Source organism: Aulostomus chinensis, chromosome 2, assembly GCF_037954235.1.
Source record: "Aulostomus chinensis isolate RoL2024-O1b breed Wild chromosome 2, RoL_Achi_v1.0, whole genome shotgun sequence".
Taxonomy (NCBI): Eukaryota; Metazoa; Chordata; class Actinopteri; order Syngnathiformes; family Aulostomidae; genus Aulostomus; species Aulostomus chinensis.
This window is the reverse complement of record NC_141321.1, coordinates 20991458-21012925: the sequence shown is the minus strand read 5'-3', so window position 1 is coordinate 21012925 and position 21468 is coordinate 20991458. Positions and strand designations below refer to the sequence as shown.

At 41.2% G+C, this 21468-nt stretch overlaps 2 protein-coding genes across 6 annotated transcripts in view; one reads left to right on the top strand and one right to left on the bottom strand.

The window, feature by feature from the left end:
• Nucleotides 1–1588, bottom strand: part of adam10a (ADAM metallopeptidase domain 10a) — a 24962-nt gene extending 23374 nt beyond the window's left edge. The window contains exon 1 of one of the 2 annotated variants that reach the window (XM_086183866.1): nt 1463–1588. The gene's annotated coding sequence lies outside the window, so the exon portion shown is untranslated. Of the gene's footprint in view, nt 1–1251; nt 1370–1462 lie in introns of those variants that run through there. The other variant, XM_086183876.1, reaches the window with a different exon arrangement.
• mindy2 (MINDY lysine 48 deubiquitinase 2) overlaps nt 1131–21468 on the top strand; it is a 24741-nt gene continuing 4403 nt past the window's right edge. For 2 of the 4 annotated variants that reach the window (XM_086183903.1, XM_086183891.1), the window contains exons 1-8: nt 1131–2115; nt 2455–2512; nt 4484–4548; nt 12082–12240; nt 12463–12565; nt 15049–15191; nt 16068–16241; nt 17739–17948. In XM_086183903.1, coding sequence (XP_086040029.1) covers nt 1234–2115; nt 2455–2512; nt 4484–4548; nt 12082–12240; nt 12463–12565; nt 15049–15191; nt 16068–16241; nt 17739–17948 — 1794 coding nt within the window. In that variant the 5' untranslated portion in view covers nt 1131–1233. Of the gene's footprint in view, nt 2116–2454; nt 2513–4483; nt 4549–12081; nt 12241–12462; nt 12566–15048; nt 15192–16067; nt 16242–17738; nt 17949–18606; nt 19303–19399; nt 21442–21468 lie in introns of those variants that run through there. The other 2 variants (XM_086183919.1, XM_086183912.1) reach the window with 2 other exon arrangements.

The following is a 21468-nucleotide window of genomic DNA, read 5'->3' as shown; positions in this document are numbered from 1 at the left end:
TGGAAAAGTCTCTCAGCTTCACTCAAATAAACTTCTCTGTACTTGAGTAAATTGCCTTGCAGCCCAGACACCTGTCAGCTAACACTCGTGACTCCCCTAATGTGCCCTGTATGCTGTAGCAAGGAAACAGACTCTTTCAAAAAAAAGGTAATGATTTGAATAAAAACAAAAGGTTAAAAGGACATCACACACACATTTCGTAAAGCTTTTGTGATCACGAGAGGTGTGTTCCTCAATGATTCCTCCACAGCTTGACTGAGCAATTACTGCCCCCCAGCGACTGAAGTAGCTACTGCATGTGCATCCGTCAAAATCACCCGATGGAGGACAGTGGTGCTGTGGAATTCACTCTCGGAAATCTGCCTAATACGAAATATTGAATGTATAGAAGTAGGCAGCTGGGCTCATACATCCTAAATGTACACGTTTAAACAAGAGCACGTCTTTATCAACAGTAATCCAATTCATAATAAACCTCAGGCTGTAAATCCAGAAATCCCACTCCCGAGCTTTGATTCCTGCAAACTGTCACATCGCCAAGCAGTGGTAGAGGTAAACGTCATCTTCCTTCATCAGGGTTTACCAAGTAGTCGATGGGAAATATTTTTTTTATCTAAGCATCTTGTACAATATTTTATATGAAATAGAGTGCAGTAAAAGTAAAAAAACAAAAACAAAACAAAACAAAACATCCTCAGATATCGAAATTAAAAAATACTTTAAGTCACTAAACACCTCTTCATTGTATTTAAATATTCTACATAAATCAATATGTTTAAGTTCCTTCCCCCACATCATCGACAAAGATTAAGAGTGTTGTTTTTGTTTGTTTGTTTGGTATTGGAATATAAAGAGACACTTTTTACAATAGCAATAAATATGCTTGAGCTAATGCGCATAAAAACACGCGTTCTGGTGAAAAAGTAAATACTCATCATTTATGGTGGGTGGATTAAAGGTTTGGATTCAGATTTTTTTTCCCACGCTGAATAATGTTTGAAGAAATGTCGACCGTTGATTGGGCAGTGATTCTGCTTGTAATCTGAACGATACATGTAAAGTTTCATAATTACGACGGTCCTCGAATGCTCCCCGTCTGGCCTCTACCGCCCCCTTGCTCGACCTGAAAGCAATTCACTCTGATGACGTCACAGGCAGAGTTGTCATGGCGTCTTTGGGACCGAAGCTGCTGCTACAATTAAGCTAAAATCTGTCGACAGTCTCTAAATCGAAATGGAGAAAAATGCAGACCTGCTTCAAAACACCGACGGGAGCAGCACGATCGGGGGAGAGATGGAGGATGTTCCGGCTGTCGGTGGAGTGAAAGGAGCAGCTGAGAAATGCAAGAATAGTGAGGCTTCGCTCTGTACTTTGGTTAACGTTAGTTGTAACGTTAATAACAGCTCCACAAATGCTCCCAGCGCCCTTAATGTCATTCCCAGTACAGGGAAGTCTGACTTGCCGGAGGTGCAGGAGGAGAAGAAGGACACTGAGGCGAGCGGATCGTGGTCGGGGTCCAGGGATCAGATCAGTAACGGGATGGGGCATGATTCTGTGCTGGCGACAGAAGATAACGAGGGTGGTGCCTCAAAGTTAGTAAACAACAAAAACGACGGCCCGTTAACACCTCTCGAGAAGGGGAGCGTGGACGTCAAGAGTGAGTTTCCGGCGTGTGGAGAAAGTGAGCCAGCAAAACTTGCCAAACCCACTCATCTGTGTCCGGACAATGCAATCACGGTGGACGGCAAGTCTGGGTTGTCCGGTGATCAAACCTTGTCAGAGGGCTTGCCGAGTGGGAGTGACCCCGACCCCAGCCTGGGTGGAGAGTCCCGGAGCATAGATTCCCTCGAGTCTTTCTCTAACCTGAACTCGTGCCCCAGCTCCGACCTGAACAGCGAGGGGCTGGAGGACAGGGGGCTGGCTCTGGCCCTGCAGGGCGAGTACGGGGCGGATGGCACCAAGATTGCGTGCACAAAGGACAGGGCCGCCGGGCAGTCTATATACCACATCAAGTGGATCAAATGGAGGGAGGAGAACACGCCGATCATCACCCAGAACGAGAACGGCCCATGTCCATTACTGGCCATTATGAATGTCCTTCTGCTGGCATGGAAGGTAAAGATGAGCACGGATCAATAAAAAAAATCTAACCAGGCGTGTTAAATGAAGTCGCTCTGAACTATTATATACTTTTCACTCTGTTATATGGAAAATAGTTTCCACAGAAGCCTGTTGTAGTTGCTAATAGTTAAGACATTCAAATCTATCACTTTATCCCTCCGCTCCTCTCTGTGAAAATTAAGATCGAAGTGTATTTTCCGGTGTTATTAAACGTGGAGTCATTTCAACATGCCACTACATGTTGACCTCCAACAAAACATTGCCTCCTCTCTATGCAACACATGAACACATAAAGAGGCTGTCAATTAATGAAAATGTCCGTGTGTGTTATAGGTTAAGATGCCTCCCATGATGGAAATAATAACTGCTGAACAACTGATGGAATATCTCGGTGAGTTTCTGGAACCCTTCCATCAGTCAGGCAAGAACCATGTGCACATATCATATCAACAAATGTGATTGCACAAGGTTCGCCAAAGGTCAAAATCATCAGTTTTGCTCTACCGTGTCGCTGCCCTGACCCTTTCTCCACCTTTACAATAATTTACTGTTATGTAACTTTCATAAAATCACACTTTTTATCCAGAAGTAATACCAGAGTCAACAGTGGGAGAGCCCACGACATGGTAAACACGCCCCCATGAGCCCTTCTACCACCAGTGGACAGGAAATAGGAGCCATCCATTCTGTCTTGATGGTCTCCCAAAAACATCAGAGAAGAACGTCTGATTCCAGAGCTTTAATTTAACTCAGGATAGCACCGGTGCTCCAGTGCTGTGGTACTCAATACTTTTCAGAGTTAAGCCTCATTTTCTAATGGTGGCAGCTTCCCCTCAAGGACCCCTGGTGGTACCTGAACACCCTTTTATTTGAAACCCTTTATGGTTTCTTACCTTTGTAACAGTAGTCTGAATTCTGGTGTCTGTTCAGCATGGCTCACATGCCAGTCATAGTATTATTACACCCCCACCCCCACCCGCTTTGTGGTATTCAGGAAGTTCTCCTTGTTGCATGTGATTCTGACTCACATTGTGTAAAACTGTTCAGGAGAAACTGGATAACCTCTTTAAAGTCATAATAACACCCGGGCACAGTGAATGTGGGTGACGACGTGGTGGTCGCCGTCACTCAGCAGACGTAAACAGACAGTCAGGAAGGAGCAGAGATGAGTGCAACCACACTGGATTACAGAACAGAGGAGGGTTTGTTGTTGTGAATGAACTGGAGTAAAACAGTTCAGCTGGCAGGCCACCTGCTGGAAAAAATCTTGACTTGCACTTCATCTACAGTTATTTTCTTTTCATGCATCTATTTAAAACAGCGAGAAACTTTGTGTCATAGTTTGATTCAGTTCATGAGGTGAAAGTTTGTCTCCTGGGTCCTAATAATGAAAGTGAAAATATGACTCGTCTCCGTGATGTTAAACTTATTTTGTTTGCGTGGATCCGTTAGTTAGGAGTTAGGCAGCACAAACGGGAAGATGTCAAAGCAGAGGAACTAATTGAAAACAAGCTTTTTTCCTGGATATACTGGAGGCCTCGTTCATGAAACGCTCCTGTGCTCAGATTTGCTCAGGATAGGATCGTTGTTGTTTTTAGACCCTCAATTTTGTCTTACAGTCGGGAAGTGATGCCTGACGGCTATTTGTAACTCCTCACTCCTGACATCTATTGTGTTCCTCTTTAAAGTGTCAGTCAACCAGGCTGGCAAAGACTTTCACGTTATTGAAGGATGTACAAATAGCCATCAGGCTTTTCTTCCTGTCCTAAATTCAGGGTTAAAAGTACAGTGTGTAAGAGGTTTTCATGAATAAAGCCAAATTATTCTATTTGCTTTGGCAGAGTCAGTTTAATTTCATTAGTCCCCCCTCCTTCATATGTTTTACTTTCTGTCTGTCAATGACAAGAGGTTGAGGGCTTTTTTGACTGATTCTCAGTGAAAGTGTGTGTTGACAGTACAGCACGACTGTCTCACCCGCTCCTAATGTATTAGTTATTCTTGCTTCGAAGTCAGTGAATCACACATTTCTGCACATTTTTGAATCAAGTATGAGAAAGCAGCTTGACAGTAATGGCTGAGTAGGCTGAAACAGAGCTGGAGCCAGACTCCTCTCACTGCTCCAGTCAATAGAGGCTCTCAGGTGACAGCACAGGACAGGGATTGGACCCAGCCAACGTACTCAGCCCAGCACATCCTCACAAAACAACCGCGCAGAGTTAAACTACACCATTGTGAGACAATTGAGCATCTTACAGATTCCCACAAACATTTAAACAATAAATCTGTTGTGATTATCACTGAAGATGGATTTAAAGATGGTTTCACTACCTCACAGTTTCACTCTTTCTGACCCCCTCCACAGGAGACTACATTCTGGAAACCAAGCCCAAAGAGATCTCAGAGGCTCAGCGGCTAAACTATGAGCAGGTAAGGCTTGTCTAATCTCTGCGGAGTATTATTATTAAACAGGCGTGGGTTTCTGCTTATGTATGTGCATTAGGAAGCTGCTGACTGTTCATGGTACTCGAGGAGCACGGGGCTTTCGGGATGAACCCACTCTCTATTTGTCTCAGCATTGACATGCGTGATATTGTCTCCTCAACAAAATACCTCAGTTGTTCCTCACGCCGTTATCGATCAGTTTCCACCTCAGCAGCACGCACATTCATCACGTAAGTGTGCGCAACATTTGCATGAGGTAGCAGAGAAGGTCAGCGGATGTTCTGTAATATGGAAATAAGTGTTTGGTTGATTGCAAACCACATAAAAATGCAGCTTAGCTTTTTTTTTTCTCCCCACTGCTCTATAGGTTACATAAGATGTGTCTTGCAAGGCGCAGGGAACAACAGGGGTCAGAAGTGTCAGATTATGTTGTTTTGCACGGCGGTAAATGCTTAGAGACGCATGGCTGGGTTCAGCTCCAGGCTATTACTGGGTCTGTGTGTGTGTGTGTGTGTGTGTGTGTGCGTGTGTGTGTGTGCGTGTGTGTGCGTGTGTGTGTGTGTGTGTGTGTGTGTGTGCGTGTGTGTGTGTGTGTGTGTGTGCGTGTGTGTGTGTGGTTCACCATGAGAGGCACTATTAGGAGATGGAGCTCCAGTTCCCTTGCTTCTTCCCATCTCCAGTGCCTGCCTACAGTGCAGGAGGGGCCCTGCCTCTCCTCCTCCTCCTCCTCCTTCATGGCAGAGCACCAGCACATCTGTGAATGATTTGAAGCCACACTTGTCCCTCTTTTAGAGAGGAGGGGGAAAAAAAGAACATCTCCTCGTAGAAGCTCACTGGAAGAGGCTTTCTAAATTTAAGTTGAGCTGAAATACAACTTCTTAAATAAGTCAGCGGCGTGCACAGTGAAAGGAAGGGAGCGGCTGGAGTTGGTGTTGCACACTAATTATGGTGGTCTTGTGCTTTTGCAATGTGGGTGTCCACTTGTCCAAGTGCTCTGTGTGGCTAGAGACAGTGGGACGGGCTCTGGGATACTGATTTCTAAGAGTTCTCATTGCATTTTGGATTGTGTCAAAACACGACTGAAAATATGGTGTAAAGAGCTGTAGGAGAGGTATTTCTATTTATAACTCAGAGTTAAAAAACATCATCTGCCACAGGAGAGTGTGAAGATTAAAATAGCAGTTGCATGGCTGCTCTTTAGCTAAAGCTATTGTTAAATATTTACTCAGAGCCAGTGCGGAAGCGAGAGTGTAGTTTTCTGGTCTACATTTGTCTCCGTGACGCCACTCCAGCAGCACTGTTAAGGTACTTCATCCATGATAATGACTTCTCCACCATTCAAAGACGTTAGATGCCTCGTCTGTTCCTCATTGGTGTCATTCACGGCAATGGATGTTGTACAGAAATATTTCTATTAATAAATATTTAATATCATAATAAATACATATTTCTATTAATAGATATATTAATATCACTCTGCTCTTTTTTTTTTGCACATGAAACCCCAACACCAGATTGAAACAGGAAGTCTGACTGAGAAATGAATGCAAACTATGAGTGTCCACTCGTTATCACATCGCTGACCTGCATCGACTCGGACAAAATATCAGATGGTGATGGCAGAGACGAAGAAAGGGGTTGTTTTAGACAAAAAGAACAGAGACGTAAATACAGCTCGTTTCATTTGCTCCATATGGTGAGCAGAGAAGTGAATAAGCAGACTGTGCTGTCATGTGCAGGTTGTCAGATAAATTAGATTATAAGACTGATGAGTTGAATTACCAGTTTGTGGGATGCACTTCATGGAAATATATCTCCAGTATGATAACCGCAATGCAAAAATGTTCTCATCATAAAGCTCTGTATTTGTTCTGGAGATGCACTGATTGTTATGATATTTAGAATAAAGGTGGCTGGTACAGATATTTGATTTTTTTGATTTTGCTGCTTTTTATTCTATATTTCGTGCCAGGGAAACCAAAATACTCTGCCATAATTTTTCTGAGCGCATTTATTTAATCCATGTTAAACAGACGTGTGAGATAATGCAGTTTATTATGCTATTCGCCAACAAGACTAAAAAGTTTATCCTGTGGTCTTCAGTGATTGAAGGTCTAGAATCTAGATAGTCCAGATCCAGTCAAACATGTTCGATTTCTGTACAGGCTCTCAGAGTGAATAAACGGAATAATTAGTGTCATAAGTAGCTGCAGCTGTCACAGAATATGACGCATGCCTGGAATTCAGGAAGGTAAATGACGGCAAAGCAAACACAGTGTTGACACTATGCATAAGTGTAAATAAATAAATAAAAATATTTTGTAGCCTTTTTATCCTCTGTTATTGGCAAAGAATCTTTAGAATGTCTCCATATGGCAAAATGCCAGATACAATGGGGGGGGGGGGGGGGGTTTGCATTAGATTAGATTGATGAGTCTTCCTGTAGAAAGGGGACTAGTGGCAGCTGTTATTGTGTGCCAGAATTCATTAAAGTGTGGCCCATATCTTGGGATAAAATGTTAATTAAATAAAAAAGTTTTTGTTGTTGGGTTTCTTTGGTACACATGCCGTTTTACAGGGTTCATTTCGGTGGCTGCATTTTGTTTTAATGTGGAAATGTGTTGTAGAGAAAGCTGGGCCATGTGGGAATCTTAGTTTTCATCTTAATTCCATTATTTGTCAGCCACTTTGATGCTCTGAGGATTTAGGTCAGTTTTGGGTGAATATTCAACAATACAGATGAGTTGAGACTCCTTCTACTCCACTCTGTCACGCTACAAAGTGACAGTAAAACTAGTGAGAGTTGTGAAGGAGAGAACTGGGCTAATGATATACTGGTACGGATGAGGATCCAACACAAGCACAGATGAATGTGAGGGACGGGGTGCTGCTTATCATGATCTCTGAGTGCTCATCTGCTGAAGCCCTCTGCCCTGAAGTGAAGAGACGTGGTCCATTACACAGCGCTGCTAATCCTGCCATCCGTGATGCTCATAAGCATCCTAATCCACACACACACATTCAGATGGGCCAGCTGAAGGCTTTACACCTCAGCACTCAAAGCTGGAGTAGCTCACTGCTCGCAGGATGTATAGTATCTCTACTGTAAACTGAAAAATACTCTCCACAGATTGCAACACTTTCTCTTTTTTCAGGTAGTTTTTGTTTGTTTGTTTGAGACACTCAGAGCCATGATCCTACTGCCTGGATTTGAAAGATGGAAAAAGCAAGATTCTTTTAAATCCGAGACAGTTCTTCTCAAAAACTGGTGATGTCAAATGCAGCACTGCTTGACTATTTGGCAAAACAATTTTCATAAAATAGATTTAGAATGGGATGTGTACCAGCCCTAGAGTCACCATATAGTGAGAAACTCTTTTGTGGCCACTTGATAGAACTTCTTATCAAAGTATGATTAATTTATGTCCTCTAGGTCTAATTTATTTGAAGGAATGAGTTATATCAAATAAATCAAAATGAACAACTTATCTTTTTTGTTGGGGACAAAAAATTATCAAAATTGGGAATAATTCTCTTAAGAATTAATCAAGTGCTGGGAATGTGTATATGTTGTTGCCACCTATTAACTAAGGTCTGGGAACAATTTATATCGTGTGATGACAATGTATTTTTTTCTCCCTCTCGATGATGATGATGATGATGATGATGATCACAGGGCTCTGCATGATATAACTGAATCTGCCCCAAAATTGTTCCGGATTCTTTCCTGGTCCCTTCTCTCTACCAAGTTTTATGAAAAACAGACAAAGAAACAAATATGCTCTTTCAAAAAAGCTATAATATACATATGATATTTGTGAAAATATTTGTGTTTTGTGGAGGAATGTTGTGTGATGAAGGAGTTGGTCAGAGACAAGAAACAGGCCGGTGACTCAGAGGCGGCTAACACCGCCTTTACTGGACGTCCACGGCAGGTGTACAAGGTTCTCTGTGAGATGAGGTTGAGTCAGCTCCCCCGGAACATCTGAGTCCGACCCCCGTAAACAGTCACACTTTCAATGTCTGACACTACCCAGTAATACCAAACTAGAACATCCTGCACAGATGTGACCTTCAAGTCGTCGAAACACAGCTACGCACAGACGACGCTGGCGCCGTGATTGTCAGCTTCACTATCAGGAAGTGTTCTGACTACAAATTGATGATTGTGAAAGGCACCAGAAGTTCACTCCCAACCCAGGTCAAGGCCCTGGGGTCAGGCCAGCTATTAACATGACAGAGGAATTATTCAAGGTTCCAGGTAGCTTTATCGTCAGCTCTGCAATATGTGTAACACATACAGGGGATTGAAACTGCGTTGCTCATTGCCCCAAGGTGCTACAGTAAACAATTCGATATGAAAATATAAAAATTAAGAAGAATTATGAATCTCAGGTACAAGAAAGTTCAAACAGAGGATACCAGCTAAAATTCCTTAAAATGTTTCATAAAATTTTCCAAGATTATTAATTAGGATTACAATGGATTGTTAACCCTTTTAACATCATCACAAGACAAAACTGATTGACAGTGATAGCGAAACGTCATTCAGTTCATGGTTCTGGTACCTCCTCAGTATTTCCATGGCCCGTTGTAGAGCTGCAGCCGTCGACACGGCGACGCAGTGGTAATGGAGTTGTAGGGCTCAGCTGTGAGGCTTATCTTGATCACAGAGTTCAATGGCAGCAGGAGTTTGAGCCAGCTGAGAGATAGCGTTGTGAGGCTGCGCGAAGAATGAGGCTGGTTCATTAGGTTCTCAGGTGTGTACGTGTATGCCGCACGCGCACACACACACACACACACACACACACACACACACACACACTGGGAGCACATATGATATGAGTATAATACTTTCAGAAGGACAGAAGGAGGTGGATCTGCCATTAAAATCCTCCCCAAGTCATAAGAGATGAATGCTGGCTTTCCTATGTTTTTGCAGCATTTGGAGACGTCCTCCTCTCCTTCCTTCCTCAGAGCTTGAAAAAAAACAAACCAAACTAATATTCAGATGTTATGTTACGTTTCAAGGATCAGTTTAAAAAAGCCATAATCAGCATGGAGGGGCATTTTTATTAGATCTATTTGCAGCACATCATTACCAAACAAGACAATTCCAATTAAAACCAATATATTCAAGACTCACAGGCACCCAATTGTTGATATGTATGAATAAATCTCATCCTACTGTCGCTATAATATTTTCTTAAATGGATCACTTTGACAGAAGAGTAAAGGTTGATACGTATAGAAGTTGTAGTGGTTCATCTTCTACAATCAGTTCACACGAGAGAAAAAAACTGGTTGAATGAGCAATTTTTTTATGGTGATTGGAAAATAACTCAGGTTTTTTGTTTTTTGTTTTTTGCTGGAGGCCAGAGAGGAAATATGAGGCAATATTTTCTCAAGTCCTTTGTAACATCAATAAAGCAAGCATCTTTGTTTGTTTTTTCAATGATAAACACTATGAAATAAACTTAGGTCAACAGAATATCATTAAAATAGTTCTGGTTTGTTGATTTCTAAGAATAATTTTGATCTTTTTTTTTTTTTAAACACCAGTGAGTGTCTTCATCATTTTTAAGGAGTCCTGGGAAAGTAAAGCATTAACTCGCTGCGGTCATCCTTGTGCCTTCAGGCTTTGGTTTGTGTGTTCCTTCCCTGGTGCAGAGCCTCATACTGAATATACACCAGAAGAACACCATTTCCACATCACTGTACTTGTCTAGTACATGGGATGGATCACTTTACGTGGCCTTTAGCACACAGGTCTTTAGTTCCCGGGTAACATAGCTCACTCCTGCAGCAGAATGGTGTGTTAGTTCAGTGAGTCAGGGTCACAGAGGGGAAAGTAACTCGTAGTCGGCATCCTGTAACAGTCGAATGAAGTTTATTACCCATCTGTATTACATGAATTCAGATTGTTTTCTTGACATAGTCTCCAAATGGAGACACCGGACATGACCACTTACTTACAGGTACCCTTCAAAGACCTTTCCCTCAAGGATACATTTGGTACCTTGAGTTCAAATGAACTATTTATGGCCAACATTGGATGCAACTCTATGGTGGTTTGTTATTATACAGAGTGATTATTTTACTCTTGTAGAACGTATGAAAACAACCACTGACTTCGTGACTTGAGAAATACTCTGAGGAGGGCTGCATTACTGGAACAACAATGTATGCTAAACTTTAGACCACCCTTAAAATGGACTGTGAAAGCTTGCACAACTGCATTAGAAAAGTTATGCTTGGTGGGTTTCTTGGTGACTCATGGGGGGTCAGCAGGTGTGCTGACTGCGTTACTGTGGCGTCCCAGGTTCTAACCTGACCCAGGAGCTTTGCTGCACACCTTCTCTCTTTTCCTCCCCTGCAACGTGGCTGACGTAACATTTGAAACTTGTTTTAACAAAGGCAGCTTTTATTGTACAGCTATTGAATTATATGATAATGCTAAATGTTTTTTCAAAGTAATATCATGTGGTGGAACTGAAAGCTATTAGAGGAATTTAATGCACAATGGCTTCCTGGCAGAGGCTTCCATTTCTTCCTGTGGTTGCCAGTTGACTGACAATAAGCTGAGCAAAACCTAAAAACAGCAGGAAATATGAAATTGTGATAAAGTGCTGGAGGATTTGGTGACAAAAGGCATCTTGTAATTATTGTGTAAAATATTACGATGTCATAAACAATGGGTGAGACGGTCATGAGTCTCCTTGCTTAAAAAAGCACATGAATTAATGACAATTTTCAAAGACGTATTTTCAATTTAAACATGCAAATTTAAACCAGCATAAAAGAAAACATTGGAACTGTACTGTGTTCAAATGACAGTGTTTCAGAAAAAAATCGATAGAAATACCAAATAATAAATAAAAATGGGTAAATTCCAGATGTCACAGCAGCAAAGGAGTAGCAAAATAGAGCATCAACGTGTAATAAATGATAAACACTGCAAAGTGAACATGTAGTATCAAGGGGAGGAACTGTTCAAAAATGTGTATAGATATGCGCATGCTGACATTATGCAGTACTAATACAATATTGTACAATAGTACAGATGTTCAGATGCAGTTTTTTTCCTTCCTTACACCAATTCTGATACCTTTACCTGCATGTGGGCTGATATCAAGCACTGATCTGGTACCAGCTTGTTAAAAACATTGGTACTTTTTTCCTCACTGATGCTGATTCTGTATTTTTCTGTCTGTATTGGAGTTATTTCCTGTACTGGTAACAATTTTGGAACAACTCCATACTTTTTCGATGCATGTTATGTTTACTATGACGTGGGTCCTATATTGCATATGGTATTGACTCTGATGTTGGAGCCTGTGTACTGCAGTGTCCTGAAAGCATCTCATCAAACATTTGATACTTGGATAACAAAACTGTCCGATGCTGTTGTTGATGAATAAATGTCAGCTGATAGTTAAAAATCCATCTCTTTGTAATTTGAAGCATAACTTTGAGATACTTGCTAACATGACCACACGTCTTCTCTTTGTTTCCTAGAACATGAGTGATGCCATGGCAGTGCTGCACAAGCTGCAGACTGGTCTGGATGTCAATGTGAAGTTTACAGGGGTGCGAGTCTTCGAGTACACCCCAGAATGCATTGTGTTTGATTTGCTGGACATCCCTCTCTACCATGGCTGGCTGGTCGACCCCCAGGTGGGACCGACTTTACTCATCGCTCTGTTTACCTCCCTGAAACCCCACCTGTGTTATCCCCTCTGTCTCTCCCTCTCATGCAGTTAAAATTAAACACAACAATCCAAAGATGTATGAAAACACACCAAAATCACGTCCGTGATAACATAAAACACTATTTTAGTAAACGAGCACTGAATCGTGGTCAGTGTTCTTTCCCACAGTTTTTATCTTTGTTTGCAGATGCAAGACATTGTTAAGGCGGTGGGCAACTGCAGCTACAACCAGCTGGTGGAGAAGATAATATCCTGCAAACAGTCGGACAACAGCGAGCTGGCAGGGGAAGGTCAGTGCTCTCTACTCACTCCCTCCTCGCTCTGAGCTGATTTTCCTCTCTGACCTCATTCTCCCCCCTGCTGCCACAGTAGGACTTCAGGATACAAATAATACATTGGAGAAATAAATATGTGTGTGTGTGTGTGTATTTATTTATTTATATATATATATGTATGTATACAGTATATATACAAATATGTATATATACTGTATACATATATATACTGTATACATATATATATGTATGTATACAGTATATATATGTATACAGTATATATACAAATATGTATATATATGTGTGTGTATATATGTATGTATATATGTGTGTATATATGTATATGTGTATGTGTATACATGTATGTATATATACGTGGATATATACACATATGTGTGTTTGTATATATATATATATATATATATAATATATATATATGTGTGTGTGTGTGTGTGTGTGTGTGAGCTGAAAGAGTGGCAATCCTTCGCTTTCACATTGTAGAGACATTTCTTGAACTACACGTGTGTAACATTCGATGGTTTTCAATATCTGCTACTTCAGAGATATTTTCACTTCAGTACTGGCTCCTGAAAAAAATTGTTCAGTACTGATTAAAATCCATTTTCTCAAAATGAAAATGAAATTACCCGTAACGCTTCAGATCTTGCTGCTTGGCACTTTCACACATTCAAAACAGTTTTATAGCATGAAAACATAAACCAGTTTACCAATGAATATGTTTCCACACTTTAGTTTTATGCTTTGGCATGATGTCATTTTTTCACTCAAAGCAGTTTTACAACATTTAAAAAAAACTTACAACAATGATTTGCTCTTTAGTAGGACTGAACAATTGATTGAAATTGTATCGATATTTCCTTAAAAACTATTCTAAATGGCCTGTTGTGATGCTGCAGAAATATCTCAGCCTGCAATGGTGTTTAGACGGACTTTAGGGAGAACATTTCTTTGGTATTCATCTTTGCAAATAATCACTTTATTATCATTTTGACATGTTTTTTTTTTCAATTAAAATGTGAATGATCATTTCCCTTAACATCATAAATCAAGGTGCAGTTACAATGTCAGTCAAAATAATGGCATTTAGATCACTTTTCCAAATTGTTCAGCCCTGCTCCTCCTAGTGACACTTGGGATTGAATGTCAAGAGACCTTTCAATACTCTATAACATTTGGGATGTTTATTGGTGGCATCAGTGCAAACACTGTGTACAAACCTGCAAGTGTGAGTGAAACCAGGACACGCACAAGGCAAGTCAACAATGACCTACTTCCACATCTCAACAGTTTCATACCAGCTGTCATTAACTTCTCTTCTAAATATTCGCTCACTCAACACGCTGCTGCCTGAGCAGTTGACAGCTGGGCTTCGACACAAGTCCTCGCAGGATGGTGACGCTGATGTGAGATTCGCTCTTTCTGACCGCGGTCCTGCGTTGTTACTGGTCACACAGTTGCATCGGGGTTTGATTTAGGTGGTTTGATGTGGATGCTACACATCATTTCTTGAAGAGATGTGTGGATCGGATGGGTTGTGGTCCTCAACTAGAAAAATATTAGAGTGAAAGGATTCTCTTGAGTATCACTCTGATTTTTGGGGTCCCACAGTGCTGTCCTGTCACACTACTGTCACACACCCTCTGTCTCACTGTTCAAACACTCGCGCAGGCCTTGCAGCAGGGTCCCCAGCATGCTTTGCAAATAATGGCCAGTGTTCAGGAAATGAGTAAAAAGGACGTAGCAGTCCTTGTGGTGTGGATGACTCATCCATTCGTCTAATCATTAAATATTTCTGAATTCAAATCATGTTTAAGAAGATAAAAATACAATCGATTCAATTTTTGTTTGAACTTTCCTGAACTGTACTGAATTTGTGTAGAAATGCTTGAATTATTCTGAGGTTAGGCTGCAGTTGACAGGTGGAGCCTATCAGAATAAAAGCATCATCCTTAAAAGCACTGAATTTTAATTGAATGACAAAAGATACCAAAAAACAAAAAAAAGTAAAATATTAAAATAAGGTTTATCATGACTCCATGTTTGAATTTACACACATAAATATTGTTGTATCTGTGATACACACATTTTTTTGTATCAAACAGAAAGTTTTATTTTGCTCATGTGACCAGCTAAAAAAAAACAGATGTCTGACTGGCTACAGATGACAATCTGCTGCTGAAAAAATGTGGTTGTGAATGGAACCACATCAGCTGAGGCTCCAAAAAAAAAAAAACAATAACCATAAATTAGGCTTCAGTTCACAATTTCGACTGAATTTTTTATTTATTGCAGCAGGAATACATTTGTGAGCCTATTGTTCACACATGGAATGTTTTTACTGCGATGGATATTTGTGAGTGCATTTTTCTAAGGTGATTTATATAAATCCTGAAATCCAGCTGAGTACGTCCATTTGCATTTCTTCATTGTGACACTGCATCATGTTTTCCTCCATATTTCTTCTTTTCCTGTCGTAGGTATTGTGGCAGAGCAGTTTCTGAGCAGCACCGCCACACAGCTGACATACCACGGCTTATGTGAGCTCACATCCACTGTACAGGAGGGAGAGCTTTGCGTCTTTTTCAGGAATAACCACTTCAGCACCATGATCAAATACAAGGTAAAGAGTACTGACAGCATCACACCAATTCAGCTGTTATCTTTGGTGTCAGTTGAATTCAGAAGTGTCATCAAGCGATTTGTGAGCTGTGTATTAAATGAAACATTTAATGGCGATTGAATTGAATCCTAAAATAATTGAAAGGTTGGGATATGTTTTAATTTGACACAAAAATCCTCTACTCTTAAGAGGACATTTCCTGTGTCTTATATGTGATTTTGACAGACGTTGACTAAATGTGGGTTAAACTCGATTTCTGTTTGCGTTTATGTTCACAAAGCCGCAGAGTTCCTGTTTTTTTTTTTTAGTGCACTGACCCCAATAAACTGGGTGTAAATACAAATGTGAGGTTTCCTCGGTTTTACGCTCAGCAACTTCTATTACGTAGAAAGGCCCATTGCTGTACATTTTAATGGTTAGGTTTAGTACTAGTACCTCAATATTCAGCTATGTGCATCCTTTAGCTCAGCAGAGAAACAGACTTCAGGAGGAAAAGGCAATTTCACTCTAACTAACTTTGAGGATAATTCTCAGGACTCTGATTTTTGTTGAAAATCTGTTTCAGGTTAAAAACTGTGTATTTATATGTAAATAATAGACAATACAAGTGCAGTTGTGATGCTCCTTCAAGGAACTCAACAGCACATAACTGTTTCCCAGCCCACAGCTGGGACAGAGCTTTCCTGTTATCTACAACAGGGGAAGTGAAGTTTGGGCACTTTGCACTCAACGGTACACTGTTGTTGCCAATATAAGCAAACCTGTGTGTGTCACCTATCACCCCCAGACAAAGAATTGTGAGATCCTCTGTGTGTGTAGAAAGAACAGAACCAAGTCCATGATAAGATGTAAGTGTGTGAATGTGGGTGTTTCCAGGGTCAGCTGTACCTCCTGGTCACAGACCAAGGCTTCCTGACGGAGGAGAAGGTCGTGTGGGAGAGCCTTCACAACGTTGACGGAGACGGCAATTTCTGCGATTCAGAGTTCCGGTTGAGGCCACCGTCTGATCCAGAGACAGTGTACCGAGGACAGCAGGATCAGATAGACCAGGTCTGAACTCTGATACAGACACAACAGGAAGAAGCTGATGCTCTTATCCATGAGATGATAATTACACCATCAGTCATACAAGGCCGAATATGAGGCCAGTAATGAGGCAGCATTTTCAAGAGAGCTTTGTTACAAACCAAATCGCACAAAAAATTTCAGATCAAAGCAAAATAAAACTAATCTCACATTAGCTGTCTGTATCTCTTAGAAATAACAGTGAATCACAAAAAACTGCCATACATGCCTGGGAAAGTTCCTTCATAATAGATGGGATTTTAACTCCCCTGAACAGCTTTTTAACCACACACACACACACACACACACACACACACACACACACACACACACACACACACACACACACACACACACACACACACACACACACACACACACACACAAAACAGCCTGAAATGCATGGTGCCCCCCTTCTGTTCTCTTCCTTGCATCACTGTTCCACACTGTCTCCACATGGGCCTCTTAATAATGCAGGAGGTTTATGTCTCCCAGGCATTTTTACTGGTTTCACATCTGTCTGCTCATTGGTTGACCAGTGGAGTTCAAATTCAGAACTTGCTGACAAATTGTCTGCCTGACTCACTTGCTCACTCTGACAGACACTAACACACACACACACACACACACACACACACACACACACACACACACACACACACACACACACACACACACACACACACACACACACACACAAAGAGCATTAGGGCCATTACTGTTTAGCCTCTTTGCTTACTCAGGCCCAGTTCCCTCATCAACAAGAGTCTGGTGAGAAAATCAATTGTATGCATTTTTCTGCCCTCATAATCAGTTTTATTAGATTAGAGTAAATGTCTAGTGACGCCTGTGGTGAATTAAGATCTCTACACCAATATTATACGCATCATATTAGCAATATTAGCTAACTGTTGAATAAAGGAGATCTTTTTTTTTAATCGTACGACAGCAAGTTAGTTAGTAGAGTGAGTCAGCATATTACTGCTAGAGGTTTTCAGCTGCCCTCAATTGCCAGGGGTATCCACTAAATGCAGCACTCTCATTCAACCACTCCTTCCTGCTCGCCAGTGAAACAATCTAATGTCACAGTGCAGAATCAATCAATGGATTAAAGAAATAGCAAATGTTTTGTAAAAAAAAAAAAAAAAAAAATCCAGAATCCAAAATGGCTGCCTAAAGAAGTTGGCAACCATGGGAGAAATATTGAGGTTTTAACTGAGACTGTATTGAAAGCATGTTAAAGGTTTCACAGTGAAATAGTTCTTGACTCACAGCACTGACATGAGCAGTGAGTGACAGTTTGGAGGCAGAAGCTTGTGTCAGTGGATACAGTTAATGAGGAAAGAAAGAATGTCTCAGTTAAAAAGGGAGGATCTGAATTTGTGTGTTTCTGCTGTGTTTGTGTGTGTTCTGGTGACAAATGAGGAGAGTATAAATATAAATGTCCCCTGTGTCTTTCTCTCTCTTGTTCATGTGTGTCAGGACTATCTGATGGCGTTGTCACTGCAGCAGGAACAGCAAAGCCAGGACCTTCAATGGGAGCAACTCCCCGAGGGCATCAGTGACCTGGAGCTGGCTAAGAAGCTTCAGGAGGAGGAGGACCGGCGAGCCTCCCAGTACTACCAGGAGCAAGAGCAGGAGCAGGCGGCAGCTGCAGCAGCAGCAGCAGCAGCAGCAGCAGCAGCAGCACAGGTGTGGATGGCAGTTTTGAGGAGACCACTTTTAGCATAATTTTGATGTTACACTGAAATGTGAATAAGTAGAGCGGTGCTCATTTCATTTCTCCTCTGAGCTCCTGAGTTCCTGCACTATGAGTTGACCAGGCAAGAAAATCCTGCTAGCTTGTCGTGCTGCGTTCAGGGGGTTCAAGCACACCTCACATTTCATCCCAGCACTCCTAAAAATGCAACCAGTTTTATTCAATGAAATACAAAAATATTGAAATGTTGAGAGTGGTGTGATGTCAAGTGCCAGTGAACACAGCAGGAAATAACCCTCCTCATAAACTGCAACGAGGAGCAGCTTTCTCCATTTTATCCCGGCTGCTGTGTGCGCATCCTCCTCCAGTCCTGGCTGCACACAACTGCTGATGAAGGTCTTTTTTCTTTTAAAATGATTGTACTTCCACCTTCAGAGATTATCGCTAATGTTAGTTCTCTGTATTAGTCTGCTAGATGAAGGTGAGACAGTGGAGAGGTCCAGCTAGTCATGCTGTACCAAGCAGCTCTGTCCCTCCTCAGTGATCTCGCGTACAAAATACATCAAATACATACATTTGTTTGATGCATTCTTAGATGAGGCTGATTGTCATTTCATAGATGAATAGAATGTGTTTGTATTTGATTGATAGAGCAAAGAGGGAGAGAGGAGAATGGGCAAGGACAAAGAGATAGGAAGAAGCAGGTGAGGACAGGTGGACATCAGGATTGTTATCTAGATGAGCAAGACAGGAAATGATTTACAGAAGAATTAATGTGGATGTCATGAACGCGCCGTTTTTTTCTCACGTGAATGTTTTCCATAATCACACTCACAACTTACAGTTGACCTCATTCTCATAGGACGTCTTCATTCAACTCTTTCCTCCATTCCAAAAATAACCCTCTTTTTTTCTTATTGTACAAAGAGAAAGAGAAAAGCCTTTGGGAGATGAGAGAAAGGGAGAGCCGATCAATTCAATTAGAAATGAAAATGTCAAAGAAAAATGTAGTTTATTGGTATGAAATGAGTGAGGTGCTGTGTGCAATTCCCCCTCCTGGACGCAAGCTCGGAATTCTCCGTACAAAACCGTAAAGGGGGTTTAGGGAGGAAGCATGGAAGAGAAAAAGGAGACCTTTAGCTGCTTCTAGTCACAAAGTTTATTACAATTATCATTATTACCATTAGCAACTGCCTTTTGAAATGCACACAACTGCTAGGGTCCAGACCAGGTCTCAGTAACAAGATCAATCATAAACATTAAGGATGGCACAGAAGAGCCAAGTGTCTCTTTTCCTCTCCATTTCTGTCCTCTTGTCAAAATCTACTGTTTCACTTCACTTGCGATTTCACAACATATTGGCAGTACATTTTGGTGTTGTAGATTTTGGAGAGGTGTCTTGGTCTGTGATGGTGCCTCCTCTTCTGTCTTGTTTGTACAGCAGGGTCAGCCGGAGCCTGCAGAGGGGGATGAGGGGGACAGAGGGGCAGTGGGAGCGGGCAGAGCAACAGCAGGTGGTGGGACGGTAGCAGCAGCAAGTGGCGGCACAGCCAGCCCAGGAAAACAATCCTCTAGCGGGGAGCGCAAACCCAAGAAAGAATCGAAGGATAAAGACAAATGTGTTATTTTGTAACATACAGTGAGTGAGTGAGTGAGTGAGTGAGTGTGTGTGTGTGTGTGTGTGTGTGTGTGTGTATGTGTGTGTGTGTGTGTTTATGTGTGTTTTATGCATTTGCTTATCTGTGAGAAAGAGGGGACAGCATTTGTTTCTACACGGATTGAACTCAACAATCAACCCAAACTGGACAACAAACAAGGGGTGGAGATGTAAGAAGAGAGCAACAACAACAACAACAACAACAACAATAGCAACAATAACAACAATAGGACTAAGAGAGGATTTGCTGTTCCCAAACCACTGGTGCCTGCTATCCTCCATCCTCAGCGGAGCCTGGACGTCAGAGGAAGGGACACTCCAACGACAGCTACCCCTTAACTTTGATAGAGTCAGCCAAACTTTGTTACACAGTGCACTATATTTGTGATGTAGGGTCAAAATGATTTGGGATGGTGTATTTTATAGCAAAAGACGTAATCTGAAGAAACAAAATGTCACCCTCTCATCATTTTTCTCAAATTCATTCATTTTTTAAAAAGATTATTATTACTGCAGCTTTTAAGCTTTTTGTACGTATCAATAGTCACAAACCCAGTATAGACAGACCCACTTTTGTTTTATAGTTTAGCTGTCGATGCCAAGGTTCAGTTTTTTATTTATGTGCAACAGGTAGAGCCGTTACATTTTTTTTTCTTCTGTAAACCTAAAGGGATTTTGCTCCTACGTTGCCTGTTGGAAATTACACCATTTGTGTCCCCTTGAAACACTATGTACCTACATACCACGTCGTACCGATGCTCATCACAGCTTGTTCAGATTTGCCTTACCATAGAGTGGCAGTGATGTATTCTGCTGTTTGTGTGTGTGTGTGTGTGTGTGTGTGTGTGTGTGTGTGTGTGTGTGTGTGTGTTCATGTGTATGCTATATTCCGTACACTTGTGCTATGTGGTACAATGCCGTATGATTTCTGAGCATCACTAATGTAACAGCTAATTGGGAAATCGCCAAATCTTTTACACTGTATTATTTAAGCTACATATATGGGACGTTTTTGTCTTCTTTTTTTTTTTTTTAATGTTCTGTTCGACATCAGCCACATTCAGGACGGTCCAGCCGAGAGGTGTTGTGAGATGCAACTAGTTGATAGACTTCATTTGTTACTACTCCTTTGGTTGTAGAAAGTTGAATTACTATCTATGGATGTAGTATTGTTTTCTGGAAATCTGAATCTTGAGTCGAACAATTTGCTTCCTGATGTCCACACGTTCCCTCTTAATCAAAGTCGCCTTTTCTTAACGCTTCTTAGCAGAAATTTAAATTTACCCCTCTAAATCAATCATTGCTATTTTGTGAGAATACATCCACATATTAAACACAGTGAGCGTCCGGATCATAGGGTGATGTGCTATGAATAATGCATTTCTGTAGTTTTGTGATTTCAATGCAACACTGAGCACATACATGATGTACATATTTACATGATGCATCTTAAAAAGAGAAAAGATTAAAAAAAAAGGAGTTGGCGAGTGGTTTGTGCCATCCTGAGAAACTTTTCTATCTTTACATTCCAATTGGATGCCTTCTCTTTCTTGTCTGACGGAGGGAGACAGTTGTCATAGGGGGTCTTCACGGTGCTTGTATAAAGTCCTCCACGTTTGTGTAACCTTGTAGTTCAGTGAGAACAAATCTAGTGTCATGACGATGACATGGAGGCAGTGGGACACCAACGGCGTGATGAAAGCCTTTCTGGGCTTCGTTTGACAGCCAGGGTCTGATCTCTGTATTTGTTCAGCCCTTGTGTTTTGTGTGTGTGTGTGTGTATATATATATATATATATATATATATATATATATATGACACCTTACAACATTTCAACATATTTTTTAGGACAAAA